The 24,788-nt window shown below is 35.0% G+C and overlaps 4 protein-coding genes across 4 annotated transcripts; 3 read left to right on the top strand and 1 right to left on the bottom strand.

Annotated features, from left to right (window-relative positions):
• The first annotated feature begins 1,967 nt into the window (after positions 1 to 1,967).
• On the top strand, positions 1,968 to 4,289 carry LOC143459588 (peptidyl-prolyl cis-trans isomerase-like 1). Its single transcript, XM_076956803.1, has 4 exons — positions 1,968 to 2,726; positions 3,151 to 3,305; positions 3,388 to 3,546; positions 3,630 to 4,289. Exons 1-4 carry the CDS (start codon positions 2,671 to 2,673, stop codon positions 3,785 to 3,787), a joined length of 528 nt encoding a protein of 175 aa, XP_076812918.1. The 5' UTR covers positions 1,968 to 2,670; the 3' UTR covers positions 3,788 to 4,289.
• A 499-nt stretch (positions 4,290 to 4,788) lies between these two features.
• LOC143458900 (uncharacterized) lies at positions 4,789 to 9,194 on the bottom strand (the record flags this gene model as incomplete). Its single annotated transcript, XM_076955805.1, has 6 exons — positions 4,789 to 5,350; positions 6,361 to 6,422; positions 6,613 to 6,699; positions 6,788 to 6,876; positions 7,703 to 7,814; positions 9,171 to 9,194. Coding segments are annotated over 6 exons (858 nt in total), but the record flags the coding sequence as incomplete, so codon positions are not given.
• A 4,747-nt stretch (positions 9,195 to 13,941) lies between these two features.
• LOC143459311 (ribonuclease P protein subunit p38-like) lies at positions 13,942 to 17,334 on the top strand. Its single transcript, XM_076956404.1, has 4 exons — positions 13,942 to 14,120; positions 14,429 to 14,479; positions 14,713 to 14,811; positions 16,884 to 17,334. Exons 1-4 carry the CDS (start codon positions 14,029 to 14,031, stop codon positions 17,332 to 17,334), a joined length of 693 nt encoding a protein of 230 aa, XP_076812519.1. The 5' UTR covers positions 13,942 to 14,028.
• Positions 17,335 to 17,344: 10 nt separating this feature from the next.
• Positions 17,345 to 23,109, top strand: LOC143459310 (serine/threonine-protein phosphatase 4 regulatory subunit 3B-like). Its single transcript, XM_076956403.1, has 3 exons — positions 17,345 to 17,641; positions 19,959 to 20,591; positions 20,730 to 23,109. The coding sequence occupies exons 1-3, from the start codon at positions 17,345 to 17,347 to the stop codon at positions 22,350 to 22,352; spliced, it is 2,553 nt and encodes an 850-aa protein (XP_076812518.1). The 3' UTR covers positions 22,353 to 23,109.
• Positions 23,110 to 24,788: the final 1,679 nt, after the last annotated feature.

The following is a 24,788-nucleotide window of genomic DNA, read 5'->3' as shown; positions in this document are numbered from 1 at the left end:
TACCGTCGCCATTTTTTTGGGTGGTAATATTTTTTTGATTGCTTATAATTAGGGCGATTATTTTTTGACTTGTCAAAAAATTGTCAAATTTACATTGTTAGGTCAAAATTGTTTAAAAAGTCAAAATTGTTTACAAACTGCATTGTCATGGTGTCATAGAGGTTGCACTGTAGGTGAACTTGTCATTTTACATTGTACACCTTGTAACCTACTTTATACTGTAGCAAATGGCCCATTTTCTACTTATTGTGAATCAGCTTTTGCTTCAGTTTTGCTTTAGATACTTCATGTATCTTTAGTTTAGACAAATGTATTGAACAGTTTTTGTTGTGTCTTAGTTGCAGTTTTTTTTGGCAGTGATTTGTAATTAGCTAATTTCCCTTTTCAGAATAGGCTAGGTCTGTGTTCAGATTTTTGCCCTTCTTCACTACAATAAATTTTAACTTTTTGTACAATAATGCGTAATTTAACTACATGAGTTCTTTATACGTCAAAATTTGTCAAAAAAAAGTTTTTTAAAGTCAAAATTTTCAAATTTTAGGTCAAAAACTTTCGTTTTTTTGGTCAAAAAATAATCGCCCTAGTTATAATTAACAATGGAAATTATCAACCCACTTTGATTATTTTTTAAACTACAAACGTTCTGGGCATTGGATTGTAAATATTTCGCTCAGGTGAGTTGCATATTAATTCCTTTATGCAGTAAAAAAAATTATAATATATGTTCCCTACTTCTTATTTTACAGTGGTTTGAATCTTACACACTTGACTTGTACGATATGACATTTAGATACGTGGTCAGGGAAGCATGCGACGTAAAAACCGTAAGAGTTTGCGTGTTACATAGGAAATTTTTTTGTATGTCAAGCAAAGTTTAAAATAATCAACTACAGCTTTATACAAACCGAATTATTACATTTAAATGCGCTGCAGATACCACGCAAACTTCAGTCGGAGCAGGCGTAAATTTTAAATTGCTCCAGCTCCGGAGCTCTCTTTTATCATAAATTAGCTCCAGCTCCAGCTCCGGAGCTTATTGATACCACTGCTCCAGCTCCAGCTCCAGCTCCGGCTCCATTACGTCACAAACTGAGGTTTAAGGATGAACGCTCAATTTGGAATATCTATCTCAATGGGTCAGTCAGTAGTCAGTACCATCGTCCATCGGTTGCAGCTATGAACATGTGACTGCTCTGCTGTCCAATCCCCAGTAATTCTTAATTTTGTGAAGGGTTGCTCTTAAATTATGTGAATTCAGCCAATAGTAGTAGACTAGTAGCATAGAATCTTATGAAATACATCGGAGCCGGAGCTATGTTTCAAACAACTGGCTCCAGCTCCTGCTCCGGCTCCATTTGAATTTCACGAAGAGCTCCAACTCCGGCTCCAGCTCCGGTGAAATTGCACGGCTCCGGGGCTCCTGCTCCGGCTCCAAAGCCCTGAAACTTCTATGCATTTTACGTCGCATGCTACACTAACCACATAGCTTGACTTTATATCGAACTAGCCCAGTGCGTAGGATTCAACCCAACCACCGTTAAATAAGAACTAGTCAACATATTTTCAATTTTTTTCTTTATTGTGTAAAGGAATTCATATGAACACGCCTGGGCGAAATCTTTACAATCCAATGCCCAGAACGTTTGCAATTTAAAAAAGAATCAAAGTGAGTAGACAATTTCCATTGTTAATTATAGGCGATCGAAACAATCTTGCCACCCAAGCAGTAACTCGGAAAGGGTCTACTGTACTATATTGCCTAACGCAGTAACCTATCATCAGCAGAACTAAAAATTAACTTGATATCTAATCCAGTACCTCATTGGGGAACTCCCCTAAATTAATGCTAATAAAAATTTTTATGTGAATTTTTTGTATCCTTTCGTTTATTTTCGGTTATTCAGTTTACTTGAGCTCCCTGGATTTCATGGGCTCCTTAAATTTATTGTCATTACGGAAAAAGAATGAAGGAAATCCAGAGGAACCCATAGAAAAAATCCATGGAACCAATGACATATATACCACTGGAACTGAGAGAGCAAGAGAGAGTCAACATGTGTGTGTTTATGAAACTTTATGGGTTCGAATTAATCAGGAATTACACTAACATTGTTTGCTGGATAGGAAAACAATTTTATGGCAATTAAGGGAACCAAGAATATTCAGAGGAACTGTTATATGAGAAGGCATTTTTGAAGCTGTTTCACTTTTCAGTTAGATTTCCAATTTCAATTTACTCATTTAGGACAAAACAATGTTTTTAATTGTAACGGATCGCTTAAAGATAAAAATATGGCTGCTACTATTTTACCAGAAAAAATGCCTAAAACTACCTTCCAGTCTAAGTCTACTTCCAATTAAACCCGACCTAACCGCTTATCTTTAACTATGGGCTAGGTGACTTACTTTCGGTGAAATAGTCACTGTCTAAATATATACAGTACAGTATTATATATATGTATAGTTTATATTTATAAAAAACTTTGTGTAGGCTACAATCATTTTGACACGTTACGGTGACAAAGCGTGAGCCAAATGTTGATACTGATTTATCATTCAGAAATGAGTTGCCTTAACCTTTTTGAATGAAGCAGGGCAAAGGGATTTCTCTGAAGTATAATACCCTGAAATACCCTAGGTTTGCAGGTTTGAATAAGTGCAAGTAAAACAATGTCAGGAATTCCACCTTCTACATGGCGGCCGTCCAACGTGATAATGCAAACATCGTAAGTGAAAAATATTGTATACACTTGTCTAAACGCACAGTTGTCTTGCGCTAACATTTTACTGAATTTTATTAACATGTAGTTGCTGGTATGCTTCGTAGTAAAACTGGGTCTCTTATACTTTTACACTTCGACTTGAAGGCCTCAATAAGAAAGAATTACAGAATGATATGAGATAATAAAATGGACATGATAACGTAAAAATTCTTTAATACTGGATCCTGATAAGGGAGTGCAAAAGCAAACAAGACTCGTAAAACTTGCAATGTGTTCTGTAAATAGACTTGTAAGTCCAAATGCTTACGAAGCGTTGATTTGTTTAATTTATACCGGAGCAGCCTACAAAGCACTTTTATGTCTAATATATGTTTGTATAAACTTAAAAAATAGTTTAATGAATTTTTTATGCTTTATTATTTCACAGCATGGGAACATTTGAAATTGAGCTATACTGGAACCACGCACCTAGAACTTGTGCAAATTTCACAGAACTTTGTCGAAGAGGATATTATAACAAAACAAAATTTCATAGAATCATAGAAAATTTCATGATACAGGGTGGTGATCCCACTGCAACCGGTAATTAAATAAATATACAGGTGAAAAAAAGAAGCACTACTTAGGTTTTAAACACTGATGTTATATACAAAATTTATTTCAGGCAGAGGCGGTGCATCCATATATGGTCCCCAGTTTGATGATGAAATTCATCGGGATTTGAAGCACACAGGAGCAGGCATATTGTCCATGGCAAATTCTGGTCCAAACACAAACGGAAGCCAATTTTTTATTACCTTGGCACCTACTCAGTGGCTGGATGGTAAATCAATTTCACTAGTTAGTAATTCAAGTGTTTTTATGAGATAAACACAATTTAATTTAATGAGGACTGTTTCATATAAGGTAAACATGCAATCTTTGGAAGAATCAGCAAAGGAATGGGAATTGTAAAAATGATCGGAATGGTTGAAACTTCACAACAGGACCGACCCACGCAGGATATTTTAATACAAAGTGCATATTGTATTGATGACAATCAAGTGAGGATCGACAGTTACTGAAGAGTGACTTTTCGAGGAGCTTGCAAAACAAAAAATGAATGCTGAACTACCCTTAAGTTGGAATGTTGGTTGAAATGAAAATACAATTGTACACAACAGTGACTTTTCAAAAAAGATTGAGTGCAAATGTTGATGACACCTAAAAAATCAAACACTCCCTTTTTTTCTTGGACTACTTCTTTCGGTCTACAACAAATGGGTTTTCTGTGTATTTATCTTGAAAATTTGAAACATTTTCGAGTGTTGGTGAAGAGTTTCTGTGTATTGTTCACCCTTGTTAAATGCTACAAGGGCAATAGAAATTCTAAAAACTTGTTTGTTCCTTTTTTGGTGGAATAACAAAAAATTAACATTTTAAAACTGCAACGCATAGTTGTAATAATTCTGTGATAATGATGTTTAGTCTATCTGTGTCCAAAAGAATCACTTTGTTGGACAAAAATGACATTAGTTTTTTCAGTAAATGCGGTTCGCACATTGAATAAATTTAACAGAAAATTTAGGTGGAAAATCATCACTTGTAATTAAAGCAATTTTAAATAAGTTATACAGTACAGTATTTTTGTACATTGTTGTAGCGACAAAGCTGCTGCTACATAAGTCTATGTTACCAATATATATAGCCGAAATCACTTAACAAGTTTAAGTTGATCAGATGTTATTGATTATAATGGTAGGCGAGGCAAATTGCTGTAGGTGAAAATGGTTTGTTTTAGCTTTTTTCTACTGAGAGGGTTCTCGACAATGGTTTGCTGTGAATTGAATTAAACAGTACAGTAGTAGTCATTACTAGACGACATACGTAACAACAAACTCCCCTAAATAGTCCACTTATTTGATCACTATTCATGTGCCTGAATTTTTGTTGCAATTTGTTGTAATATTGCAATAATAGTTGGGAGTTAAAAATAAGAATCTGCCTAAAAGAGCAGCTTCAGACCAACTGAAGTAATGCTAAAATCAATAGCATGGCTAGGCACTGATGTTGGCTAGAAAGTCTAAATAGTCGTACTCACATGGTTTTTTCACAAAATTTATTTAAAGTACACATATTATGATTTTAGCACAACACTGAAATATCAATATTGCATAGTGGTTGGCTGCTTTGGTGCGTTTGTGTAAATCTGTGGTTGATTTGCTGGTCTTCCAGGAGGAGGGGGAGGAGGATACGAGTCTGACTGGTTATCCTGAATCTGTATAGTGATAAGGTTGCTACTAGGACGTGGTGTAGTGTCAACAACACCTGGTTGAACCGCTGGAACTGTTGGTGTGGTTGCATTTCGCGCAGCAGAGACAAGCAAAAATGGATCCCCTGGTGGAGGCTGGATGAGCTGCGGAGGCGGGACAGTAATTGGGGGAGCTCCTACTCCGACCATGCTAACTGGAGGTAACACCAATGGGTGAGGGAGGACTGAACTAACAGGTGGCTTATTGTGGCGATGGTTAATGTGGGCTTGTAAGTCTCTCTGAGAAAGATAAGTTCGTTTGCAACTCTGCGTAATCGAACACAGCCAAACACTTCCAAGTGGACACTGTTCTATCCGTTGAACACTTTCTTTGCATCTGTTTTAGGAATAAACCAATCACATAGCACACTGAGAAAAAGCAAAGGTTCTTCATTAAACATGCAAAATGATTGTAATGTAATATGTCTTTATCAGTGGTGTAGCCAGGGGGTGGGGAGTTGTGAGCAGCAGCAAAGAGTGTGTGATTTGTGTTGGGATGAGTAGAAAAGAACAGCAGAAGCACGTTCTAGTTAACTGTGTATAATAAGATGTTGCAATTATGTGATATTTTCATGTACAATAACTCAGCTACTCATAATAACATATTAGTATTACCCTGATATCATATTCAACTTGTGTATTGCCAATGCCGAAATATAGAGCTTAAAAGATGCAGGATTATACCTCTTAATTTAATCAGTGTCTGCCTTGATTATCTTGCGTAGCACATGATGTTATAATAATTGGCAAGATATTTTTATGGGAATACAATAATGGAGCAAAATCTTAGTTGGTTTAGAGATGAGTAAAAGACGATTCGCCACCTAGCTGATGACGGGTCTTTTAGTACCAAATAATGCAACATATGCAATTACAAAAGTAAATCATGGCTTACGGTCATTGCAGCGCAATAAATAAACAGTATATTGAAAGTAACTGAATTCTCAATAACAATAATTGCAATTATGATCTCACACTACATGAAGCCATAAAGTAAGATTTCTATGTTATTATTCAACAATTTGAAAATTTTTTTTGTATGATGTCACATTTTCTAAACTTTTCGTTAAAATATGGTGACTCAAAAGATCATATTCTGATCTATCAAAAAGAAAACTGATATTAGCCTTCAGAACAGTGAAGAGCTTTTTAGGGATAATAATGCAGACAGAAATCCTATTCGAAATTCCTGGCTACGCTACCGGTCATATCAGATAAATACATTAGGTTTAGGCCAGTTATGCATGCCCATAATGAAGGCTTGAATCAGAAATAAATTATGACACCGTAATGTCTCCAAACAAGACCCTCAAATTTGCATGCTTATGTGAACTAGACCAAATATACCTTGGACAATTGTTGTCAGTCTTTTTGGCACAGGAAAAGCAAAAAACATGTTTGCAAGGAATCTAGAAAAAGTTAAATGTTTATTCAGAGATCTGTCAGTTGTTTTAAAAGGGTTTATAGAGAAAAGCAAGAAATTGTTATAAACGTCTGGAATACTGATTAGTTTTGCTATAGTATCTTACGTTCAACCCAACATTGCCTACATTAAAAACTACTGATTATTGAAAAATGTGGATATCAATGTTTGCTTACCATTCTGCCATAACTTCGAATTGGCAATGAACAAGTTTCACAAACATGAATCATTGGATCCTTTACTTTGAAACCAATTAAGTCAATCTGCATAAAAGATTAAGGCTATTCATGAAGGATTGTATTTAATATTATGGTATGGAATGCCTTTCTTCTTAAAATTAATGATACAAACCTGAATGTCCCAAGCACTCTCCGAATCCCTGTATCTCCCGTGATTGCCATTTTTTCGATTATGAAATCGATTTTCATCTCGAAAATTGTCTATGGAAGTATTAATTAAACTTCAATAAACACATGGTTCTTAAGTTTTCACCCAAACGCTTCATTTTAATCTATATATTTGTCCACAGAATATGACATAGGTATACTCTGGTTTTAGTCATCTGATGTTCCCAATAATACACCACTGCAGTGTTTTCTAAAAGTAAAGGATAAATACGTGCACATTTGTATAGGAAAAGTAATTAGCCAGGTTTCATACAAGGCCACCTTGTTAGGAATTGCAACATTCTTTAATTATAGTGAGCATGCCCTCTGCATTGTTGTTGGTAATATTTTATATATATTTGTTAAACTTAAGATCTTAACTATTTTGTAGGATTGGTCGCCATGCTAACCTACTAACTTATAGCACAATTGTCTTATTGCAATTTTGCATGTTATTAATTGTTTGCGAGCAAGTTATTTATTGTGGTAAAATAATAATGTTTAGCATCAAAATTTTGAACTCTGCACGGTTAACGCCAAAAAATAAATGATATGATAGTCTCAAAGCAGAACCTTATTGTCTGGCTGCTATGTTTGAAGTGTGAATGAAGTTCAAAGCCCAGAAGATTTAAATGTGCAAGGTGTTAACTATAGAGTGGTGCTACAATGATGGAAGGTTATCATGGCCACCGAACCCAAAAAGTGCTTACATTGTGTATAATGTAAATATGCTGTAATTTCCAAACAATGAGTGGGAATATTTGGCACATACTTAGCAAGATGCACAGGCAAACATTCTTAAAGTAGATGAAGGTAGCTTTACAAATTTAACTTTAAAAAATAAATATGGAATTTTTCGAGATTGCAAACGTCCTAATACCTGATTGACGCCAATTTCTGTCTTCTTCACGATAATTCTTCTTGTACCTCTGGTGATATTTTTGAGGATAATTTCCATCATGTCTTCGTTTTTTATGGGGTAAGTTGTTGTTCTCCATATCAAGTTTTGTAAATGAATGACAAACTTAATAATAGTGGAACTTAATATTGGCTAACCTAACAATATTTTGTGAAAATGCAATTTTCCAATCAAAAACTAAATGAAAATAAAATTACATAAATAATTAAATATCAAAATTGCAAAAGACCAAGGAAAGAACATAGCTAAATTAGGATTAAAACATGTATGATTTAACTTCCCAAATCGAGCGCACACAGGTCTTTCCCAAAAAATGCATTCTACAAAACAAATCAAAAAATTATCGCTTTTCATATGAAAGATAAGATGCGTTCAGTGCGTTCAGTCTGTCCTTGTCTGAACAATATTTTGTCAGGCTATTGATTTTAGGCCAATAACATGTTGAGCATTGGCTTTCTGAACTTTGCTGTGATACAATCCACGCTGATAAATTGGAACAATTTTTTAAGTCATTTACTAATGGTGGGACTTAGTCTTTGGTCACATGTAAAGCATTTTCAAATCTTCGGCAGAGTCAGAAGCAATAACGTGCACTTGGATTTGGTACATGTTTTGCGGTTTGTACAGAAAAAAAGGTCACATGAGTCGTGTTGAGATGGCTCTTCATGCTTAAATTCCGGTTCTTTGCGTGACTGAAGTTTTTTCCTTTTTGTCTATGGTGTCTTTTAAGAGGTAAACCTTTGTTTTATAGGTTAAATATGTTTCATAATGCAGTTTATTTCTACCCATGTTCAGTGGGAAAACCTAATAAAGAGAATTTACTAAACAAGGAAATAGAATGGCAAAAACGTAAACCTTTCCATTTAAGACAAGAAAAGGGGTATTGTTGATAGTAAAACCGCTGAAAGGGAGCAAGTGGCATGTTTCAAACGCATGTTCAATGATGTAAATAGATGAAAGTTGGCAACAAAGGTTTTAATTTAAGTTACTCCTATTGCTTGTGTGTTGTTCTTTAATTGTTTTCTTTACAATGTTTTGCAGCAATCAACTATTCTTAATGCTATTCAATATTGACGCTTTCTTTTTTTCAGTTTTTTTCTTGGAACGTGTTGTGGCTCATGTTCTTTTCTTTTGCTCAGGTGTTATGCCTCATGTGTTTTTGTTCTTTGTTTGAATGTAATAATTCAGTTTGTATTTAGTTCTAGTTGATTATTATAACTTTGCATGACATGCCAAATAAAATTAGCCTATGTAACGTGGCGCAGATTACACGCACACTTTTACATCACATTCTTTGTTGACCACATATCTAGATGTTGTATTGGACAAGCTCAGTGCATATGACTCAAAGCACTGTATAATAAGAAATAGCCAACATATTTTCAGCTTTTTTTTCGCATGAAGTAGGCCTAATTCACATGCAACTCACCTGAGCGAAATCTTCACAATCAAATGCCCAGAACGTTTGTAATATAAAAAAGAATCAAAGTGGGTCCATAATTTCCATTGTTAAGTATAGGTGATTGAAAAAGTCTTGCAACCACAATCTTGAAAAGGATATACTATAAATAGTTAACACGGACCGGTACATCAATACATAGCAGCCTAAACATTTCTTGATTGATTGCTGTCAAGTCAAGCCTTCAACTCAACAAGTTCAACAACTATGATACCAATTTTCGACATATCCTACAAATAAAAGTGCTGTAGGCCGTAGGGCAACACTAATTTTAGGAAATCGACATAAAGAGAAGGAAATAAGAAAAGTTGGGATCCGAGGAAATATCTCCAACCCCAAACTATGGAAATCTGCTAATGGTGGACACAAGACATAGGAAATCAAGGAAACGCTCTACTTAGAGTATTATAAGTATATAACCTAGGAAATCAATTTGAACTTGTAAGGAAACGTTGAAAGATTCTAGCTGACATTTATCCTCGATTTTGTGTTTGTAGATTTCAGTGGTCGCAAGCCACATAATTGCGAGTCTATCACGGAATCGCTCTGCCTACCACTAGCTACGCTGCCGAGCTGACAAACAATCAAAACAATTCAGTCACAAAGAAATTTGCCATTTCTGAATGATACATAGCCTATACGTTACTCGCGGTCTGTTTAACGGTAACCAATGCCTTTATAATAATACAAAGGCATTGGTTTAAAATGATAATATCACCACCGTATTATGATTTTTACCACGTTGTGCCTGAGTTTCTTATGCATCTATTGCCAGAAACAAAATAACTTGAAAGATGCCTTGATTTTATTTTATAATGTATTTAACCATTTTAGTGTGACCCTAAGCTTTTTCAATATTAATTATATTACTCCAAAACGTAGCATTTAGGTAAACGGTAACAAATGATACTTGGGCTACGAGTGACGTCACACTGAATGCATAGTGACTGTCACGATGAAAGCTCAAGCATATTATTATGTTGCACGACGCTTTGTCACGCTTCAAAAACATGGTATTAAAATTTTGATACTAACCGTAAATTCTTATAAAATAAGGTTTATAATCGAGGGATAAAAGTTTGAAGTAGTTTTATTTCGGACCTCCAAAAAATTAATACGGACCTTATCCGGTCCGCGGACCTGCAGTTGAGAACCACTGGTCTGTGGACTGTAGTGTTCCACTTGTCGCTACAACTACTATTCAATAATTGGTACTACAAACACGAAGCTATGTCTAAAGATCACTTCATAAACACCTGACTGCTTAACACCTTTGAAGTATGAGATAGTAACGAATTTTTAGTAGCAGGTGGTGGCCATCTGATCGTCTCCGCTGCAGGTCTAATTAGCCCTGAATATTATGGATTTATTACTAATTCAATACAATCTTCAATTCATTGTCGGCATCGATATAGGTTAGGCTAATTTTTAGAATTTGTGAACATTTACAAAATGTAAATTTACAAAAATCGAAAATAAAATTTTTCATTTTGTTTCACGGAGGTAATTTTAATTTCTCCTATTTTGATCTTTTTAAAAAAAAAATCCTTTTTTTCTGAAACTCAAAATGGCTGGAGAAAAGCACTTGTCGTTGTGAACTTTTTTCTCCAGTTTTGTTTGTCGTTAGAGTAATCCTTTAGATTGTTGTCGGCCCGCTGGCGATGATTACCGGTAACTGATGCCGTTTTTACTCTAAATTTAGATCATTTTGTTTCGATTAACAACCTATTGAACAGTTTTTTGGTGAAAGTCCTTGGCTTGTGGCTGTAAAATTTGAATTGGATCTTAATTATCGGCATAGATCTGTGCTGCTGCCGGTTTGTCACTATTTGCAATTTAAACTCAATTAGAAAGTATGACAGTTTTCTGTGAGAAATCATGCGTACAAAGACGCAAATTTTAGCCTAATAGGGGTGCAATTAAGCTTCTGTCTTATATTTACTTACTATAACAAGTTCTGAACTTACGTTTGTAGCCTATGAGTCTACAGGCAGTTTTGCCTTGGTTTTCAAGCCCCAGATTAAAAAGTTTTCTGTTTTGAGGTGGGTAATTTGCCGCGAAACAAGATGAAACCATAGCCATTATACCCGAAATTAATTTTAATCTCCAGCGTACTTCGAAAACTTTCCAATCGGCCAGGCTGCAGAGTTTGATACGTGATGAGCACCAAAAATTTTATTTGGTGTCTACCAGCACACCACATCTCCTTACTGCACACCGACTCAACAAGGTGATCGCCTTTGAACGCTGGAGATCTTGTCGAAAAGTGACATATTCTGCAGTCTGGCCAATCAGTATTTGGCTTAGCTAATAAATAAGTAAATCAATGTGAAGTTGAATTAATTAGGACTGTACCTAAATGTTAAGTCGGTAGTGTGCACACCAAATACAGAAATATGTACCCCTATAACTGTATAAGCATATTTTTTATTGTTGCGAGGGTAAAGTGCACTGAACATACTATGCAAAAATAGTTCTAGCCTATCAAACGCAGCCTGGTATCCAATGACCATGACCTCACCATCACATGTTGGTCTCACCTCACTATATCCCTTGTTAAAAAGTTTGCTTTTAACTCCTTGGGCAAATGTGCCAATAAGTTTTTTACCAAAATGCTCAACTGGAAAGTAGGGCATTTTTTGACAAAAAATCGTGCATGCATAGATGCAAATTTATGTGTCATGACATGCACTAAAGTCTCAATTTGTTAATTGTAAATTGACATTCAAATACCCTTTGTTTGTTTTTTTATTATAAAATGAGGAGAAGATAAAAAAGTTTGGCATGAACGTTGATGAACCTCATGCGTGCAGGTGCCACACTTTTTAATGTAGCCAAAATTTATGCCATGGCAGTGTTATACCAGTACGTATGATATAGAATGTGTGGCGATCCTACATCGATAAATGGGGGTATAAACCAAATTTCTGCACCAGATTCGTTGATTGACTGTGAACGTATTTCTTGTTTGAGCAGTCTACATCGAGGTTAACAACATGGTTTTTGCTCCCCACAGTCTATGGCGAAAAATAAACAGTAAGATACAAGTCATCAGGTGTATCATACAAATTTTCGAATATGCATTAAAGACTATTGTGACACTGACCTCACCACACACTTGCTATAAGCCTTTTGTTCACTCTTTTTGCCTTTAATCAAATGATTAAGAGAAAAGAAATAAAAAATTTTCTCAAATCATACAAAAGGCTTTTTGTATTGTTTGTTGTTCTATTATTATTGAGTATTGTTCTATTCAGTCAGAAATTGTTAACCCAGGCAACTTTGTTTATCGAAAACTGGCTGTTAAGCGAGCTATTTGGATAATCGAAATCAACATTACACTGAAATTAATTTACGTAAAATAACATGCATCCAAGGCAACACCAGATAGAGAAGCACAAAAAGAACTGTTTTGAAAATGCAACTGCGTCAAAAAAAAATAATTCAAGTTAAAAAACTTTTTGGTCAATGTCTGCACCTAACACAAACATTGACATGCGACAAACATGAAAAATTAAATACACGAATGCAACATTTTTTGTAATCCGTATTAGCAGAGTTTTATTTGTTTCCAAATATTCCTTATCGGAAGTGGACAGTAAAGTGAATGTTAGAGCTGTAGTGATTGATATCAAAGCACATTTAGTGCCTGTGATATCATCAAGATTATTCGCCTTTTATATTTGGCAATCGTTTGTAAAATTTAGTATGTGTATCATTGTTAATCACTTAATCAGAGGCAGAACTTGTTACGCAGAACTTGTTACGCAGAACTTTTTCATGCCAAGCTAGGCCTAAGTGTAGTCAAAAGGAGAAAGATAAAAGGAGCCTTCTGTTTAAAATGAGATTATTGCTCTAGCGAATACTTCATATGTATCATGACATTGTAATTGGACATACATGTATATACATTTGTTTTATGGTCACTAGTGTTGTGGTAGAGTGTCTGATTTGCAAATAGGCATCTGATCTGGGTTTGGTAGTTGGTGCCACTGTATCTGCCTTACAGCAAGGTATTAATAAATCTTGTTACTGTTTTTTACTGTTAGTGGACAGAATCAAATTGTAATAAGACCATACAAAACCAATTAAAAGATGAACAAAAAATTCGACTGTGGTAAAATGCTTGCAGCTGAGCATGGTAAATTGGCTTGAGTGGGGATGGAGAAATCATATTTGCGTTTAAGTCATGCTTTAGCACGGGGCTAAATGTTCCTGTACTAAGGCATGACGTTTCCATTTAGATTTTAGATCACTCGCCACATTTCATTTCGGAATGCTTTTTATTTCATTTTTGAAACTAAAGTTTATATGACTCTGTGTACTGTTAGATTACTTGTTTCATTTGTACATAAATGTATAGTGACAAGTTTCCGTATACCTATTCTAACTTTGGTTTTGTTCTCAGCTTGAAATTTATTGTTGTAATTTGAAAGTTCTTTGGTGGCATGCAAAAATATCTCTGGGTTTGTTTTCACATCTCTGAAGATGTCTAAAAGCTTCTGCATAACACATAATGCCAATAAACGGGCCAGTTTAACCAATTATCTTCAGCTTTTTTGTGTGCGCTCATAACAGTATTTTCGCTATATATTCTGGTAGAATCCAATGGCCGCTTATAGGACAGTTTGAATTTTTATTTTAGTTATTTTTCCCAGTAAATGTTTGCTATTTCTTCGCATGAAGTATACAAAATGTCTTTGTCAAATTTTGGCATTCATTAACCATTGGTAACTTTTTCAACTTCAAACTTTTGACAGCAGTTTTGTTTGTAGTTTGCTGTATGGTATTTAAGGAAATGGGTAACTCATTGTAAAATGTCCAAGACATGTCCAAAACTTCTGTTGCATCTATAACTAAGAAGACTGAAGAAAAACCAGTTTTAAAGAACAGCCTATTGCAGCCATACATTGTGACGTGGTGAGTATTTAATTCATGTCTTTTTGTAGATGTAAATTACATATCTTTATATAAACTTATAAAGTAATTTACACATTATAACCTTAATCAATGGTGTAATTGGATCCACATTGTGAATCTGGTACATGAATGTTATAAACAACTTTGTTTTCTACCAATTAATGGCATACTTGCATCTGGCAACTTGAAATATCATTAAGTGACAATATTGCAAAACCTAACCCATATATATTTGCATTTCTGCAAGACATGTGATGTGCCTGTTAGCTGTTGAAAGGTTGTACTAAAATTTGTTGTTGTTTGAGCAGGCCTCAACTACAGAAGGGCACCACTCCTTCTATACTTTCGGAGCTGACGAGGTATGAGTCATAAAATGAACAAGTTACATATGTTGCTGTGATTATTCCCTTTTAAGCATTGTGCTGATGTGAACAGTCAGCTTGTGTTACTTGCATGTGAAAAGTCCCTTTAAAATCCTACTGCAAATAACGTTTTTCTCTCTTCTGGATTGTTGGTTCGTTTTTTATGATTATTGTCAGTTTTGCCTAAAATTTTAAGATTTGGGTGCTCACATATTATGTATCAATTGCAGATTATTCGAGTCTCATCCAGAAATAAAAAAGCTAAAATCAGCTGGAAAAAGAAAATTGAAAGCAGACTTTCCCAAACAGGAAGTGACGGCCAACTTAAGGTGCAGTGAAAGTGGTGTCTAATTATATAATATAATAGTGTATAACATTTTTATAACTATTCTGGTTTTCTTATGATACCTAAATAACATTATTTGGTCCATATAAAGCAAACAGAAACTTAGAAGTTTGTGAATTTGTAGAGCTGAAGTAAAATTAACTACCAAATTTGAACTTTAAGATACAAAGTTTTCTGTGAATAAATAGTGTACGTAGAATATAAACAGTAATGCAATAGTGAATTTCTGTGGAAAATTGGAACTATTAAATCCATTTTTTCATTTGGTGTTTCTAAATGCTAGATGTACTGAATTCTCAAGCCTTGAGGGCAGTAAACAAAAAAGTGATAATTTACAGTGCTGTGTGTAGAAGTTAAGTATCAGTCCACTTCACTTAGTTAAAGCGAAATCTACTTTTTATGACTTTGTCATTAGTTTGGATGTTGGTTAGTTAGTTCTAAAAAAGTTTTTTATTTTAGCAATCTAGGCAGTGAGCTGCATATCTACTATACTGTGTGCATTGCCTTATTTTGCCTTTGTTGTTTCACTGATACCACTCACTCTCTTTACGCACGGTAGTTAAATTATATTTTAATTCTGATGTATGATGTGGATGACCTTACTTGTATCAATAAACAGAGTGAACTACTAGGCATTGTGTTAAGTGCAGTGTAAAAGCTTGTGCTGCAGGCATTTTCTCCCAGAGAGCATTTTAACCTTATCATCCTTATCATGTGTACTATTCTCATGTGTTAATGTCCCTATTGTTTACCATACATCTACTGAATAATTGCATACATCACTAGCATTGGAGTTTATTCAACGTTAACATGATATGCAAAAATTATTTGTAGTAGCATGTTAACATGATAACTACTGCAAATAATTTTTTTAAACCAACTTAAAGCTTTTATGGTAGGTATAACTTATTGTAGACCTGTATAACTTATGGTAGGTATAACTTATGGTAGGTATAACTTATGGTAGGTATAACTTATTGTAGGTATAACTTATGGTAGGTATAACTTATGGTGTTTTATCCAAAATGCATGACACATGTATACATTTCAGTTATAATTTATGTATACATCTATACTGCCTTGGTTCAAATTTGTGTATCAATTTGTTTCAAAGCTCATGATAGAAACTAATAGACGTGCTGAGGTTGAAATTATTCAGGTTTGCACAAACGCAAATATTAAACTTCTTCACACAGATGACTACTAAATTCATTTATCAGCTCAAAATAAAATATGACTTTAATGTGGTTCTTTGATTGGGTTGCAGCTTGCAACATAATGATGTGCGCAGTTGTTTTTTTTAACAAAAGCATATATAACTGATTGTTTCTTGACAACATGACTGTGTTTGTTGAATGATCTTTACTGAAAGATTTCTTCCTCATTTTGATTTACTTCATTATATAATTATGCAATAATCTTTTTGATATATTTGATAATTTTATAGGCAGTGTTATTTTTTCGTTCGCTTGAATCTTGCAATTAACATGTATATAATTTACCAAATATTAATAAAATTTAGGTATGTATCATAACTTCCCTGCAAGTTATATAACACGTGTTTCTAGGGTAATCAACTGATCATAGAAAGCTGCTAAAATTTTGCCTATGACCGGTGGTTACAAAACTCCAAAGATTTCAGCTTATTTGTAACATGTCATAACTGAACATGTTGAAATGATAAAGTTCAAACTATTTTATACAAAGCGTTTGTGTAACGCTGTAACTATCAATGCAATGAACACAATTACTGTTACCCATTTTATGAATAGCTTCCATATGTTATGATATTGGTTTAGAGGCCATGCTAGTTGTTAACATCAATTATTATCATAATTATTTTTGAGCACGTTTTAAGCCATCTCGGCTTTGTCTCTATTTGCCATTCATTGGCGTAAACTAATAACAACTGGCTTGATTTTTTCGTCCCCACTGTGCTTTTGAAAAAAAATAGAATAATTGATGTCCCAGATTTATGTCTGTGAGCTTTCAAATACTTTTTTTTATATATATAAGGAATATAACATCGTTCAAATTTTTTTATTTTGTTTTTAGGAGTGATATCCTGGTTGGTATACGCGAAGTTACTAAAGCTCTTGAAAAAGATCAGATTTCATTGCTGTTGGTTTGCCGATCTGCGAAACCTGCTCTTCTCACCCAGCATCTGATTCACTTGGTTGCTACTCGATCAGTACCTGCTGCATGCATATCTGATTTAAGCACCACTGTTGCTCCACTTTTGGGTTTGAAAACTGCCCTTGCTCTTGGCTTTCGAAGGGATCTGAACTTACCAGACTTTTCCCAAGTTGTGGATGCCATTGAATCACGTTTAAGCCCAATAACATTGCCGTGGATAAAGAAACCAATAACCAGTGAACAACCATTACCAAATACTGGTAAAGCGCAACGTTCAGTTAATTCGATAAGCGATACTTGTTTCATTCCAACAAAAATTTGCATCAATCGCAGCGTGGCTGGCAAAAAAAAGAGGAAAAAGCAAAAATAATTTTTTAAATATGGCTGACACACGACGGCGTGTAAAAGTGTACACCCTCAATGAGGACAGACAGTGGGACGATTGTGGGACAGGTCACGTCTCTGCAGTCTACACAGAACGCCTTAAAGGATTGAGTCTGCAAGTTCGTGCAGAGCAGGATGGTTCTCTGCTGCTAGAATCCCGAATTTTATCTGACACCGCATACCAAAAGCAACAAGAGACACTGATTGTTTGGTCTGAGGGAGAAAACACAGATCTCGCCTTGAGCTTTCAAGAAAAAGCTGGCTGTGATGAGATATGGGAAAAGATTTGTGAAGTAAGTTTGTTTTCTTAAAATGAATGAACAGTATATATCATACCTATAAAAATTAATACTAAATTATGCCATTTGCAGAGATACCATAGCACTACCTTCATTATATATCTCTCAGTTTTTTATAAAGATAAAAATCTTACCAACTCCGGCTTGTCAAAATGCTCAATTCATTCACGCTTTGCATTTATTCATCAATATTTTAACCAACAGCTTATCTATTGTAGTTATATAAGGGCAGTTTGGTTGTCTAATTTTTCAGATGTACTGGTGTTTTAAGCGTGTGATTGGATGAATTTGTCGTTGTATCACATGTCTGTAGCAATGCTATAAGCTTGTGGTTGCAATCTAGTCAGAGCTGCTAGCTGCAATTTTGAAATCGGAAAATCCACATGCAAAGATTTAATTCCATTGTCGTCTTATATGCAATTTATTCTACCTTATGCCACTATTGGAATATCTATCCAGGATGTGATATGTTCTATCGGTTTTCAACACATTTTTTTATTGAACCAGACCCTGACCAATCTTTGTTTCTGATAACACTGGTCAACAGAAAATTTTTGTCTATGTATACCGCCACCAATGTAGAGTTTGTGTTTTTTCATATATTTTTTGGTTTTCTGTTTGCATAAAGTCCTTTGTCTGTTAATTTTTTTGGACCATAGGCAGAATCACGAGGCAAAGCCGCATTGGAAAGTGTTTGATAGTTCAAGCAAACGCCAAGATTTAAGGCTGCCATTTTGTATAATGGTAACCAATTGTCCCTGAAAACTGTCACTTAGCTTCTACATGTTGCTCATTAAACACACTACACAGTAGATAGCATGTTGCAATAAAGAAAATTTGATGATAATTTCAATATTTTAAGACATAGGTCTAAAAGAATTTTGGTACTGACTGAAACTCAATCAATTGCTTAAAATTGTCAGTGTGTATTTGGACCAGAAAATGGGTTGGTCAAAAAATGGGTCATAGACTCATAACGAATAAATTTACTGACCCATTGAAAATTGGATGGCGAGTTGGTTACTCAACTTTGAATCATAACTCATGGGTTGAGAAACCAGTTATTAGGGAATAGGGATTCAATTGTAACATGGCATTTCAATACGGAGCTTGTGTCTTTGTCTGGTTGCCTTTGAATTCAGTGTTAAACTCACCCTTAGACATGAAATTGGGTTTTGTCAAATGTATTGTGAAAGCATTAGATAATGAAAATAATTTGTGGTTTTTGGAAATTTTTGAATTGAATTGAACAAGAAATACAATCAATTGCTTTTGTCAGTGCATGTTTGGACCGAAATTAAGCTTTGATGTGGAACATTTGGCCCAAAAAAAGCTTGGTAAAAAGTTGGGTCCTAATAAATAAACTTTGTGAAAATTGCACAGCAAGTATTGTTGTGCAAGACTCATTTGTATTTTCAAAGCACTGGATAATTAAAATCAAGTTTTTAGTATTTGGGAGTTTTGGAAATTTTTAATTAAGAAACTGACAATGTTACAAATTCATATTTGTTAATTTTTTCCCCTGTGAAGCGTTCAAAGCACATTGTCATCTGAAAATTTATTTTGTACATTTTCATCTTCACTTCTTCCATTCAACTTTGGGTATGGGATATGACAGTGACAAAAGATTTCAAAAATGTTTATCTCAAGAGCGTTTCAAAACTAACGTACCTGTATCAAAAAGGTTCCTGTGATTGCAATTGCTCTTCTAAACTGAGTCTACTGTAGAAGAAGAATGCGAGAAACAAACCTTCATCCAACAGTTGACAACAAAATCAGAACTGTGAATAACATTAGCAAACTGTCTCTTAGCAATATCAAGATTGAACCGTTAGACTTGCACTGTTACCATAGCAAGATCTTTCAGTTTCTGTCTATTTTTTATGAGTTGTAGTATACTCAGTCTTTTAATATGTAACTGAAGGGATAACTGGGAAACCTGACATTCTACACAAGTTTTGGCAGTATTTTTGGAATCAGGATGAAAAATTAAATAAGAAACGGTATTTCCTAAGCTAGTTACTCAGTTTTATTGACTGGTGTTATCAGTACCACAGTTGTGTTTACTTAAGGCATATGTAAACACTGCGTTCTCGTTTAGTATAAAAAATGAGAATAAGGGAACTATCAGTAGCATACCCGAGAAAGTGTAACAAGATTTTTTATATGTATTCTATATTGTACAACTAGCAGTGTTCAGTATTGATGTGCGCTGTCCTATATTAACTGTATTATTAATTATTAACCATATGGTATAACGTTAATAATTTTAATATTTTATTAATATTATATTAATCTATTTTGCGAATAGGTTCAAGGAAAAGATCCATCTGTGGACATTACTCAGGATATCGGAGATGTTGATGAAGAAGATGATGAAATAGCAAGCGGTTCATTCGACAACAGCAATGGCTCTCTTCAAAGGCAATCCACTTCTCCATATGTGCTTCCGGCCTGTGAACTAGGAGAGCTGGAAGAAATTGCCGATCTTTTTTCTTCTGCATTGACATCTCTAGTACGACGTGAACAGTTGGCTAGAGCGATTGAAGAGTCTGACTACATACCAAAACTATTGACTTTATTTCATACCTGTGAAGACTTGGAAAATACAGATGGCCTTCATCGTTTGTATGAAATAATGAAGAGCATATTTCTTTTAAACAAAAGCAGTTTGTTTGATGTTTTGTTGCAAGAAGGAAATATCATGGATGTGGTCGGCTGTTTAGAACATGACCCAGCTCTGATGGAACCACAAAAACATAGAGAGTATCTTCTGCGCGAAGTTAGTTTCAAGGAAGTGCTACCAATACAAAATCCAGACCTTAAAAGAAAAATTCACCAAACCTTTCGACTGCAGTACATCCAGGATGTAGTTTTGCCAACTCCTTCTGTTTTTGAAGAAAACATGCTCTCTACATTGAGTTCTTTGATATTTTTTAATAAGGTACGTTATATTGATGTTTTTTTTTCAGCCATGTGATAATGAATTGGTTATTTTACTTTTATATCATTTTACTAATCGGAATATATACGGAGAAATTATTTAGCTAACAAGCGACATTATCATTTGTAATCTTAACAGGCTGAAATCGTACATCTGGTGCAAAGTGATGAAAATCTCTTGTCATTGATGTTCAAACAGCTTCGAGAGGAATCCACTGCTGATGAACGTCGTCGTGAGCTTGCTGGATTTGTACGCGAGCTATGCTCTCTATCCCAGACCTTGCAACCTGCTGCCCGTGATGATTTTTTTCGTCGGCTATCAGAGCTTGGTGTGCTGCCAGCAGTTGAAATGTTATTAGCTAGTGATGACACCCAATCGCACAAACTTGCAATTGATGTATTTGCTCACGTTGTAGAACACAGCCCTTCCATGGTGCGTGATTTTGCACATCATGAAATGAATGAAAGTTGCACTGACGGAGATGACGACTTGTTTCTTTTAAATCTCGTTATTGAGCAGATGATTTGTGACCCCGATCCAGAGCTCAGTTGTGCAATGCAGTTAACAGGGCTGCTCAGGGTACTGCTGGACCCAGAAAACATGATGCCAAACAAGAATGAAAAGACTGAATTCTTGGGGTTTTTCTACAGGAACTGTATGCATGTTTTGATGGCACCACTACTAGCAAATACTGCAGATGAGAAACGGCCTGGAAAAGATGATTACCAGACTGCTCATCTACTAAGTCTTATTTTAGATCTCGTCACTTTCTCTGTTGAGCATCATACTTACCATGTGAAGAACTACATTCTCAATAAAGATCTGCTTCGTAGAGTTTTAGTGCTGCTCAACTCCAAGCACACTTTCCTTTCATTGGCAGCACTTCGGTTTATGAGAAGAATCATCAGCACGAAGGATGAATTTTACAATCGCTACATCATCAAAGGCGATCTGTTTGATCCAGTTGTTGAAGCATTGTTTCGCTCTGCGAAGAGGTATAATCTTCTCAATTCAACAATTCTGGAAACCTTCGAGTACATCCGGGTTGAAGATATCAAAAGTTTGATTGAATACATAGTCGAGAAGCATTACAAGCGCCTGCAGAGTATCGAGTACGTGAAGACATTTTCAAGGTTGAAATTACGATATGACCAGCAGAAGAATCGTGAAAATCACAAACTCACCATTTCCGACAGCTCAGAACAAAATCATCGTTTCCGTAGAGATGCGAGAAGCATGGAGGAAGAGGAGGAGCTTTGGTTTGAGAAAGATGATGATGACGCTCTCACATTCACATCTGGAGATTCTTTCGAAACTCAAAAAATCAACATCGATAGCATATTGGAAGGAGATAAAGCAGAAGTTACGAAGAAACTCGGTCTAAACGCAGAAGACAAAGTCGTTGAAAATGTACTAAAGAGTAACGGGATCGAAAGTGAAAAGACTACTTCTGCACCTTGTGAAGATGATGTTACTGTGAAAAACGGTCTTGTTGGACTTGTGGATTATTCTGATGATGAGTCAGAAGAAGAAGAAGACACGTCAATCGTAGCAGATGTAGCTGATGCCAACAAAACCAACCCTAGCATTACTGGTGAAAGTGAGACACTCAAGGACAAGGTTGTGGCTAATGACGCTGAAAACAAAGATACTGAGACACAAGATCTTGACATGAATGACGATAAGGTTGCTAATGAAGTCTGCAGCGATGAACCCGCTCGTAAGAAACCTCGTTTGTTAGAAGTTGTTACCGACGATTGAATTAACTTTTGCCGAAACCTCAAATAAGCAACATAGGTCTCATTTGATGGTAGAGTCCTAGTGCACGCAGCATTCGAGATTTGCAAAAATTGCTTTGTGATCAGGGCCTGGCGCAATGTGCAAAGGGCTCCCCGATGGGAAGTGCATTGGTTTCTGATATGCAACTTCACTGCCTTAACAGCGCCAGGAACCAGTTGTTGTATAAAGGCTATATTCAGTGGGTAGACTATTTTTTAACCAACAAGGGTTTATCTAACTTGCTTATTTCCGTTTTCTTGGGGGGATTTTTTGTAGTTAATTATTTTCCTTGTGCAACTGCCCACTAAATATAGCCCATTGTTAAGTTACAAAGTAATTGGGTATATTTTCTGTGTTTGTTATCATTTGCCAACTATTGGAATAGCTGCCCTGGAGCTAAAAGTTCATTTTTACGGGGTGCTCGTTATACTGTTGCCTTACTATAAGCGTCACGAGAAGCAGCGAGGCTTTTCCAAGGCTCGAAATAGTACATCAGACAGTTCCTATCAAATGTTTGTTCTTGGCAATTTCAAGCGTTCCTTCAATCGGTCTACAAATTAGATTATTCTGTTGTATAGAATATGACTCTAGCGATGTTCTCCCGTTTTCATCTGCCTTTTTTGCCTTGAGCAAAAGTTTCATCTTGCATTCCGCAATGAAGAAAAAGTCTGGTGTTTACGCAAGCCTCGAGTTTGTTGTAGTTTTATACGTCTCGCGTGATTAAAAGTTTTTAACGTTATTATTAATTGATTATAAGGGGCGGAATTGGCACCGCCTTTTAGGGCAATTGGAGATAATTTTTGTAACTTTTATAGAAATTGGTCGCGACGTAGCAGTCCATAAATTGTTTATAAGTACAACAATCATTGAAATCGCTTGTTTGATGGCAAATGTGAGGTAGTGACAGCAAACACAGAAAAAATTACATTAGGTAGACGTTTTATATGAGGGAGTCTTGAGTAACAAATTTTACGCAGGTTTATTATAATACGAGTGAGAATGTAAACCTTTTTCCCAACGCCAGAAAAAATCCTGTTGCTCAAGATGGGCTATAGCAACGTATATGTTGAAAGTTCATTAAAATTCCAGTGTGTTTTGATATTATTAAGTGTCTGAGCTGACTTAGGAAAATGTTGATAGCCAGTTCCGATTTTCCATGAGTTTTGAATAAATCGCAAAGAGCGGGGGTTTGCAACAGAGACCAAATTGTTAATCGTCGCATATATTATGGTAGTTTGTCTATTATTCTTAGTCTGGTATATGCGACAATTAAACAGTTATCTCTGCCTACAAACATGCGTGCAAACTATTTAACCTACTATAGTGGTTAATTTATCTTTTCTGTATAAATTAATACAAATAATATTATTGCGTCAAGCTAAAGAAAAATTGAAAATTTATACCGGTAAGCTGACATAAATATTAGAAGTGTTTATAAAATATATTCACTAACCAGTCAAGAGACTAACGTTTCAAGTTTTAAACTCTTGTCAAATTCTATTCTTAATCCACTTGTCTTATAATTACAAAAACAGTAATTTTGCGGAGGAAATCTTTAGCATCATAAGATTTTAGTATGTCCACTCCGGCTACAACCTAGTTACTATTTAAACCATATGTGTCAAACTCCCGGCCCGCTTTACAATAAAACTTTGCCCGCAATGCTATTTTATACATTGAACTATTTCAGGCCCGCGAGATCATTGTACAGTATAACTTACTTTTTTCAAGCAAGAAACAAGATTATAACAAATCGCACAATACAGCAGCACAACAGTTGCCCCATCATACGATAGCATAAATCGATTTATTCTAACGCTTGTAATCTGGGATGTTTTTTTCTTTATTGTTTGTTACTTCTTTAATGCTTTTGCAAGGAGATGAATGAAACATAATGATGTAAGAGAAGAATAATCAAAAATAGCCCAGTGAAAAATCGTCAAAAACATCAAAAATTTGGTGTTGTTTCGCTGCCTTTTCCAATTCATGTACTCGTGTCACAAAATGTTCAATCAAGTTTTATCCTTATTGCCCGTGGCGTTAAATAAGGTGTGAGTTTTAGCCCCTGGTGCGATTGAGCTTGACACCCCTGATTTAAACTATTAATATTAATTAATATTAGAGATTAATTGTTATTAGCAATAATCTTTGGTTTTTTAAAATTATGATTTTTAGAATATTATTGTTAATGTAATATTATTTTAAATATTTTAACGAAAATCTCAAATACTTATTTTACTTCTAGCTAATTTAAAGCTGTATTCATAAACTAAAACTTGAAGTTTTAAAAAAAAATTTTATTGCACATTTGAGTATACAGACAAAAATATACTAATGTTCAACATGAAGCGAACAGTTTTTAGAAATTAATAAAAATTCACCAAGTTTTGGCGCTGAGATTATCGTTTTGATACGTCA

Source organism: Clavelina lepadiformis, chromosome 5, assembly GCF_947623445.1.
Source record: "Clavelina lepadiformis chromosome 5, kaClaLepa1.1, whole genome shotgun sequence".
NCBI classification, from domain to species: Eukaryota; Metazoa; Chordata; class Ascidiacea; order Aplousobranchia; family Clavelinidae; genus Clavelina; species Clavelina lepadiformis.
The sequence above is the reverse complement of the archived record's forward strand: the minus strand, read 5'-3'. Positions and strand labels throughout refer to the sequence as shown.

What these genes read in the sequence shown, in the direction of transcription:
- LOC143459311 (XM_076956404.1), top strand. Translation starts at nt 14,029, where the DNA reads ATGTCCAAAACTTCTGTTGCATCTATAACTAAGAAGACTGAAGAAAAA. An exon ending in CAGCCATACATTGTGACGTG is followed by an intron (nt 14,121 to 14,428) that starts GTGAGTATTTAA and finishes TTGTTTGAGCAG; the next exon opens with GCCTCAACTACAGAAGGGCA. An exon ending in ATACTTTCGGAGCTGACGAG is followed by an intron (nt 14,480 to 14,712) that starts GTATGAGTCATA and finishes TATCAATTGCAG; the next exon opens with ATTATTCGAGTCTCATCCAG.
- LOC143459588 (XM_076956803.1), top strand. Translation starts at nt 2,671, where the DNA reads ATGTCAGGAATTCCACCTTCTACATGGCGGCCGTCCAACGTGATAATG. An exon ending in AACGTGATAATGCAAACATC is followed by an intron (nt 2,727 to 3,150) that starts GTAAGTGAAAAA and finishes ATTATTTCACAG; the next exon opens with CATGGGAACATTTGAAATTG. An exon ending in ACCTACTCAGTGGCTGGATG is followed by an intron (nt 3,547 to 3,629) that starts GTAAATCAATTT and finishes GTTTCATATAAG; the next exon opens with GTAAACATGCAATCTTTGGA.
- LOC143459310 (XM_076956403.1), top strand. Translation starts at nt 17,345, where the DNA reads ATGGCTGACACACGACGGCGTGTAAAAGTGTACACCCTCAATGAGGAC. An exon ending in TATGGGAAAAGATTTGTGAA is followed by an intron (nt 17,642 to 19,958) that starts GTAAGTTTGTTT and finishes TTTTGCGAATAG; the next exon opens with GTTCAAGGAAAAGATCCATC. An exon ending in CTTTGATATTTTTTAATAAG is followed by an intron (nt 20,592 to 20,729) that starts GTACGTTATATT and finishes TAATCTTAACAG; the next exon opens with GCTGAAATCGTACATCTGGT.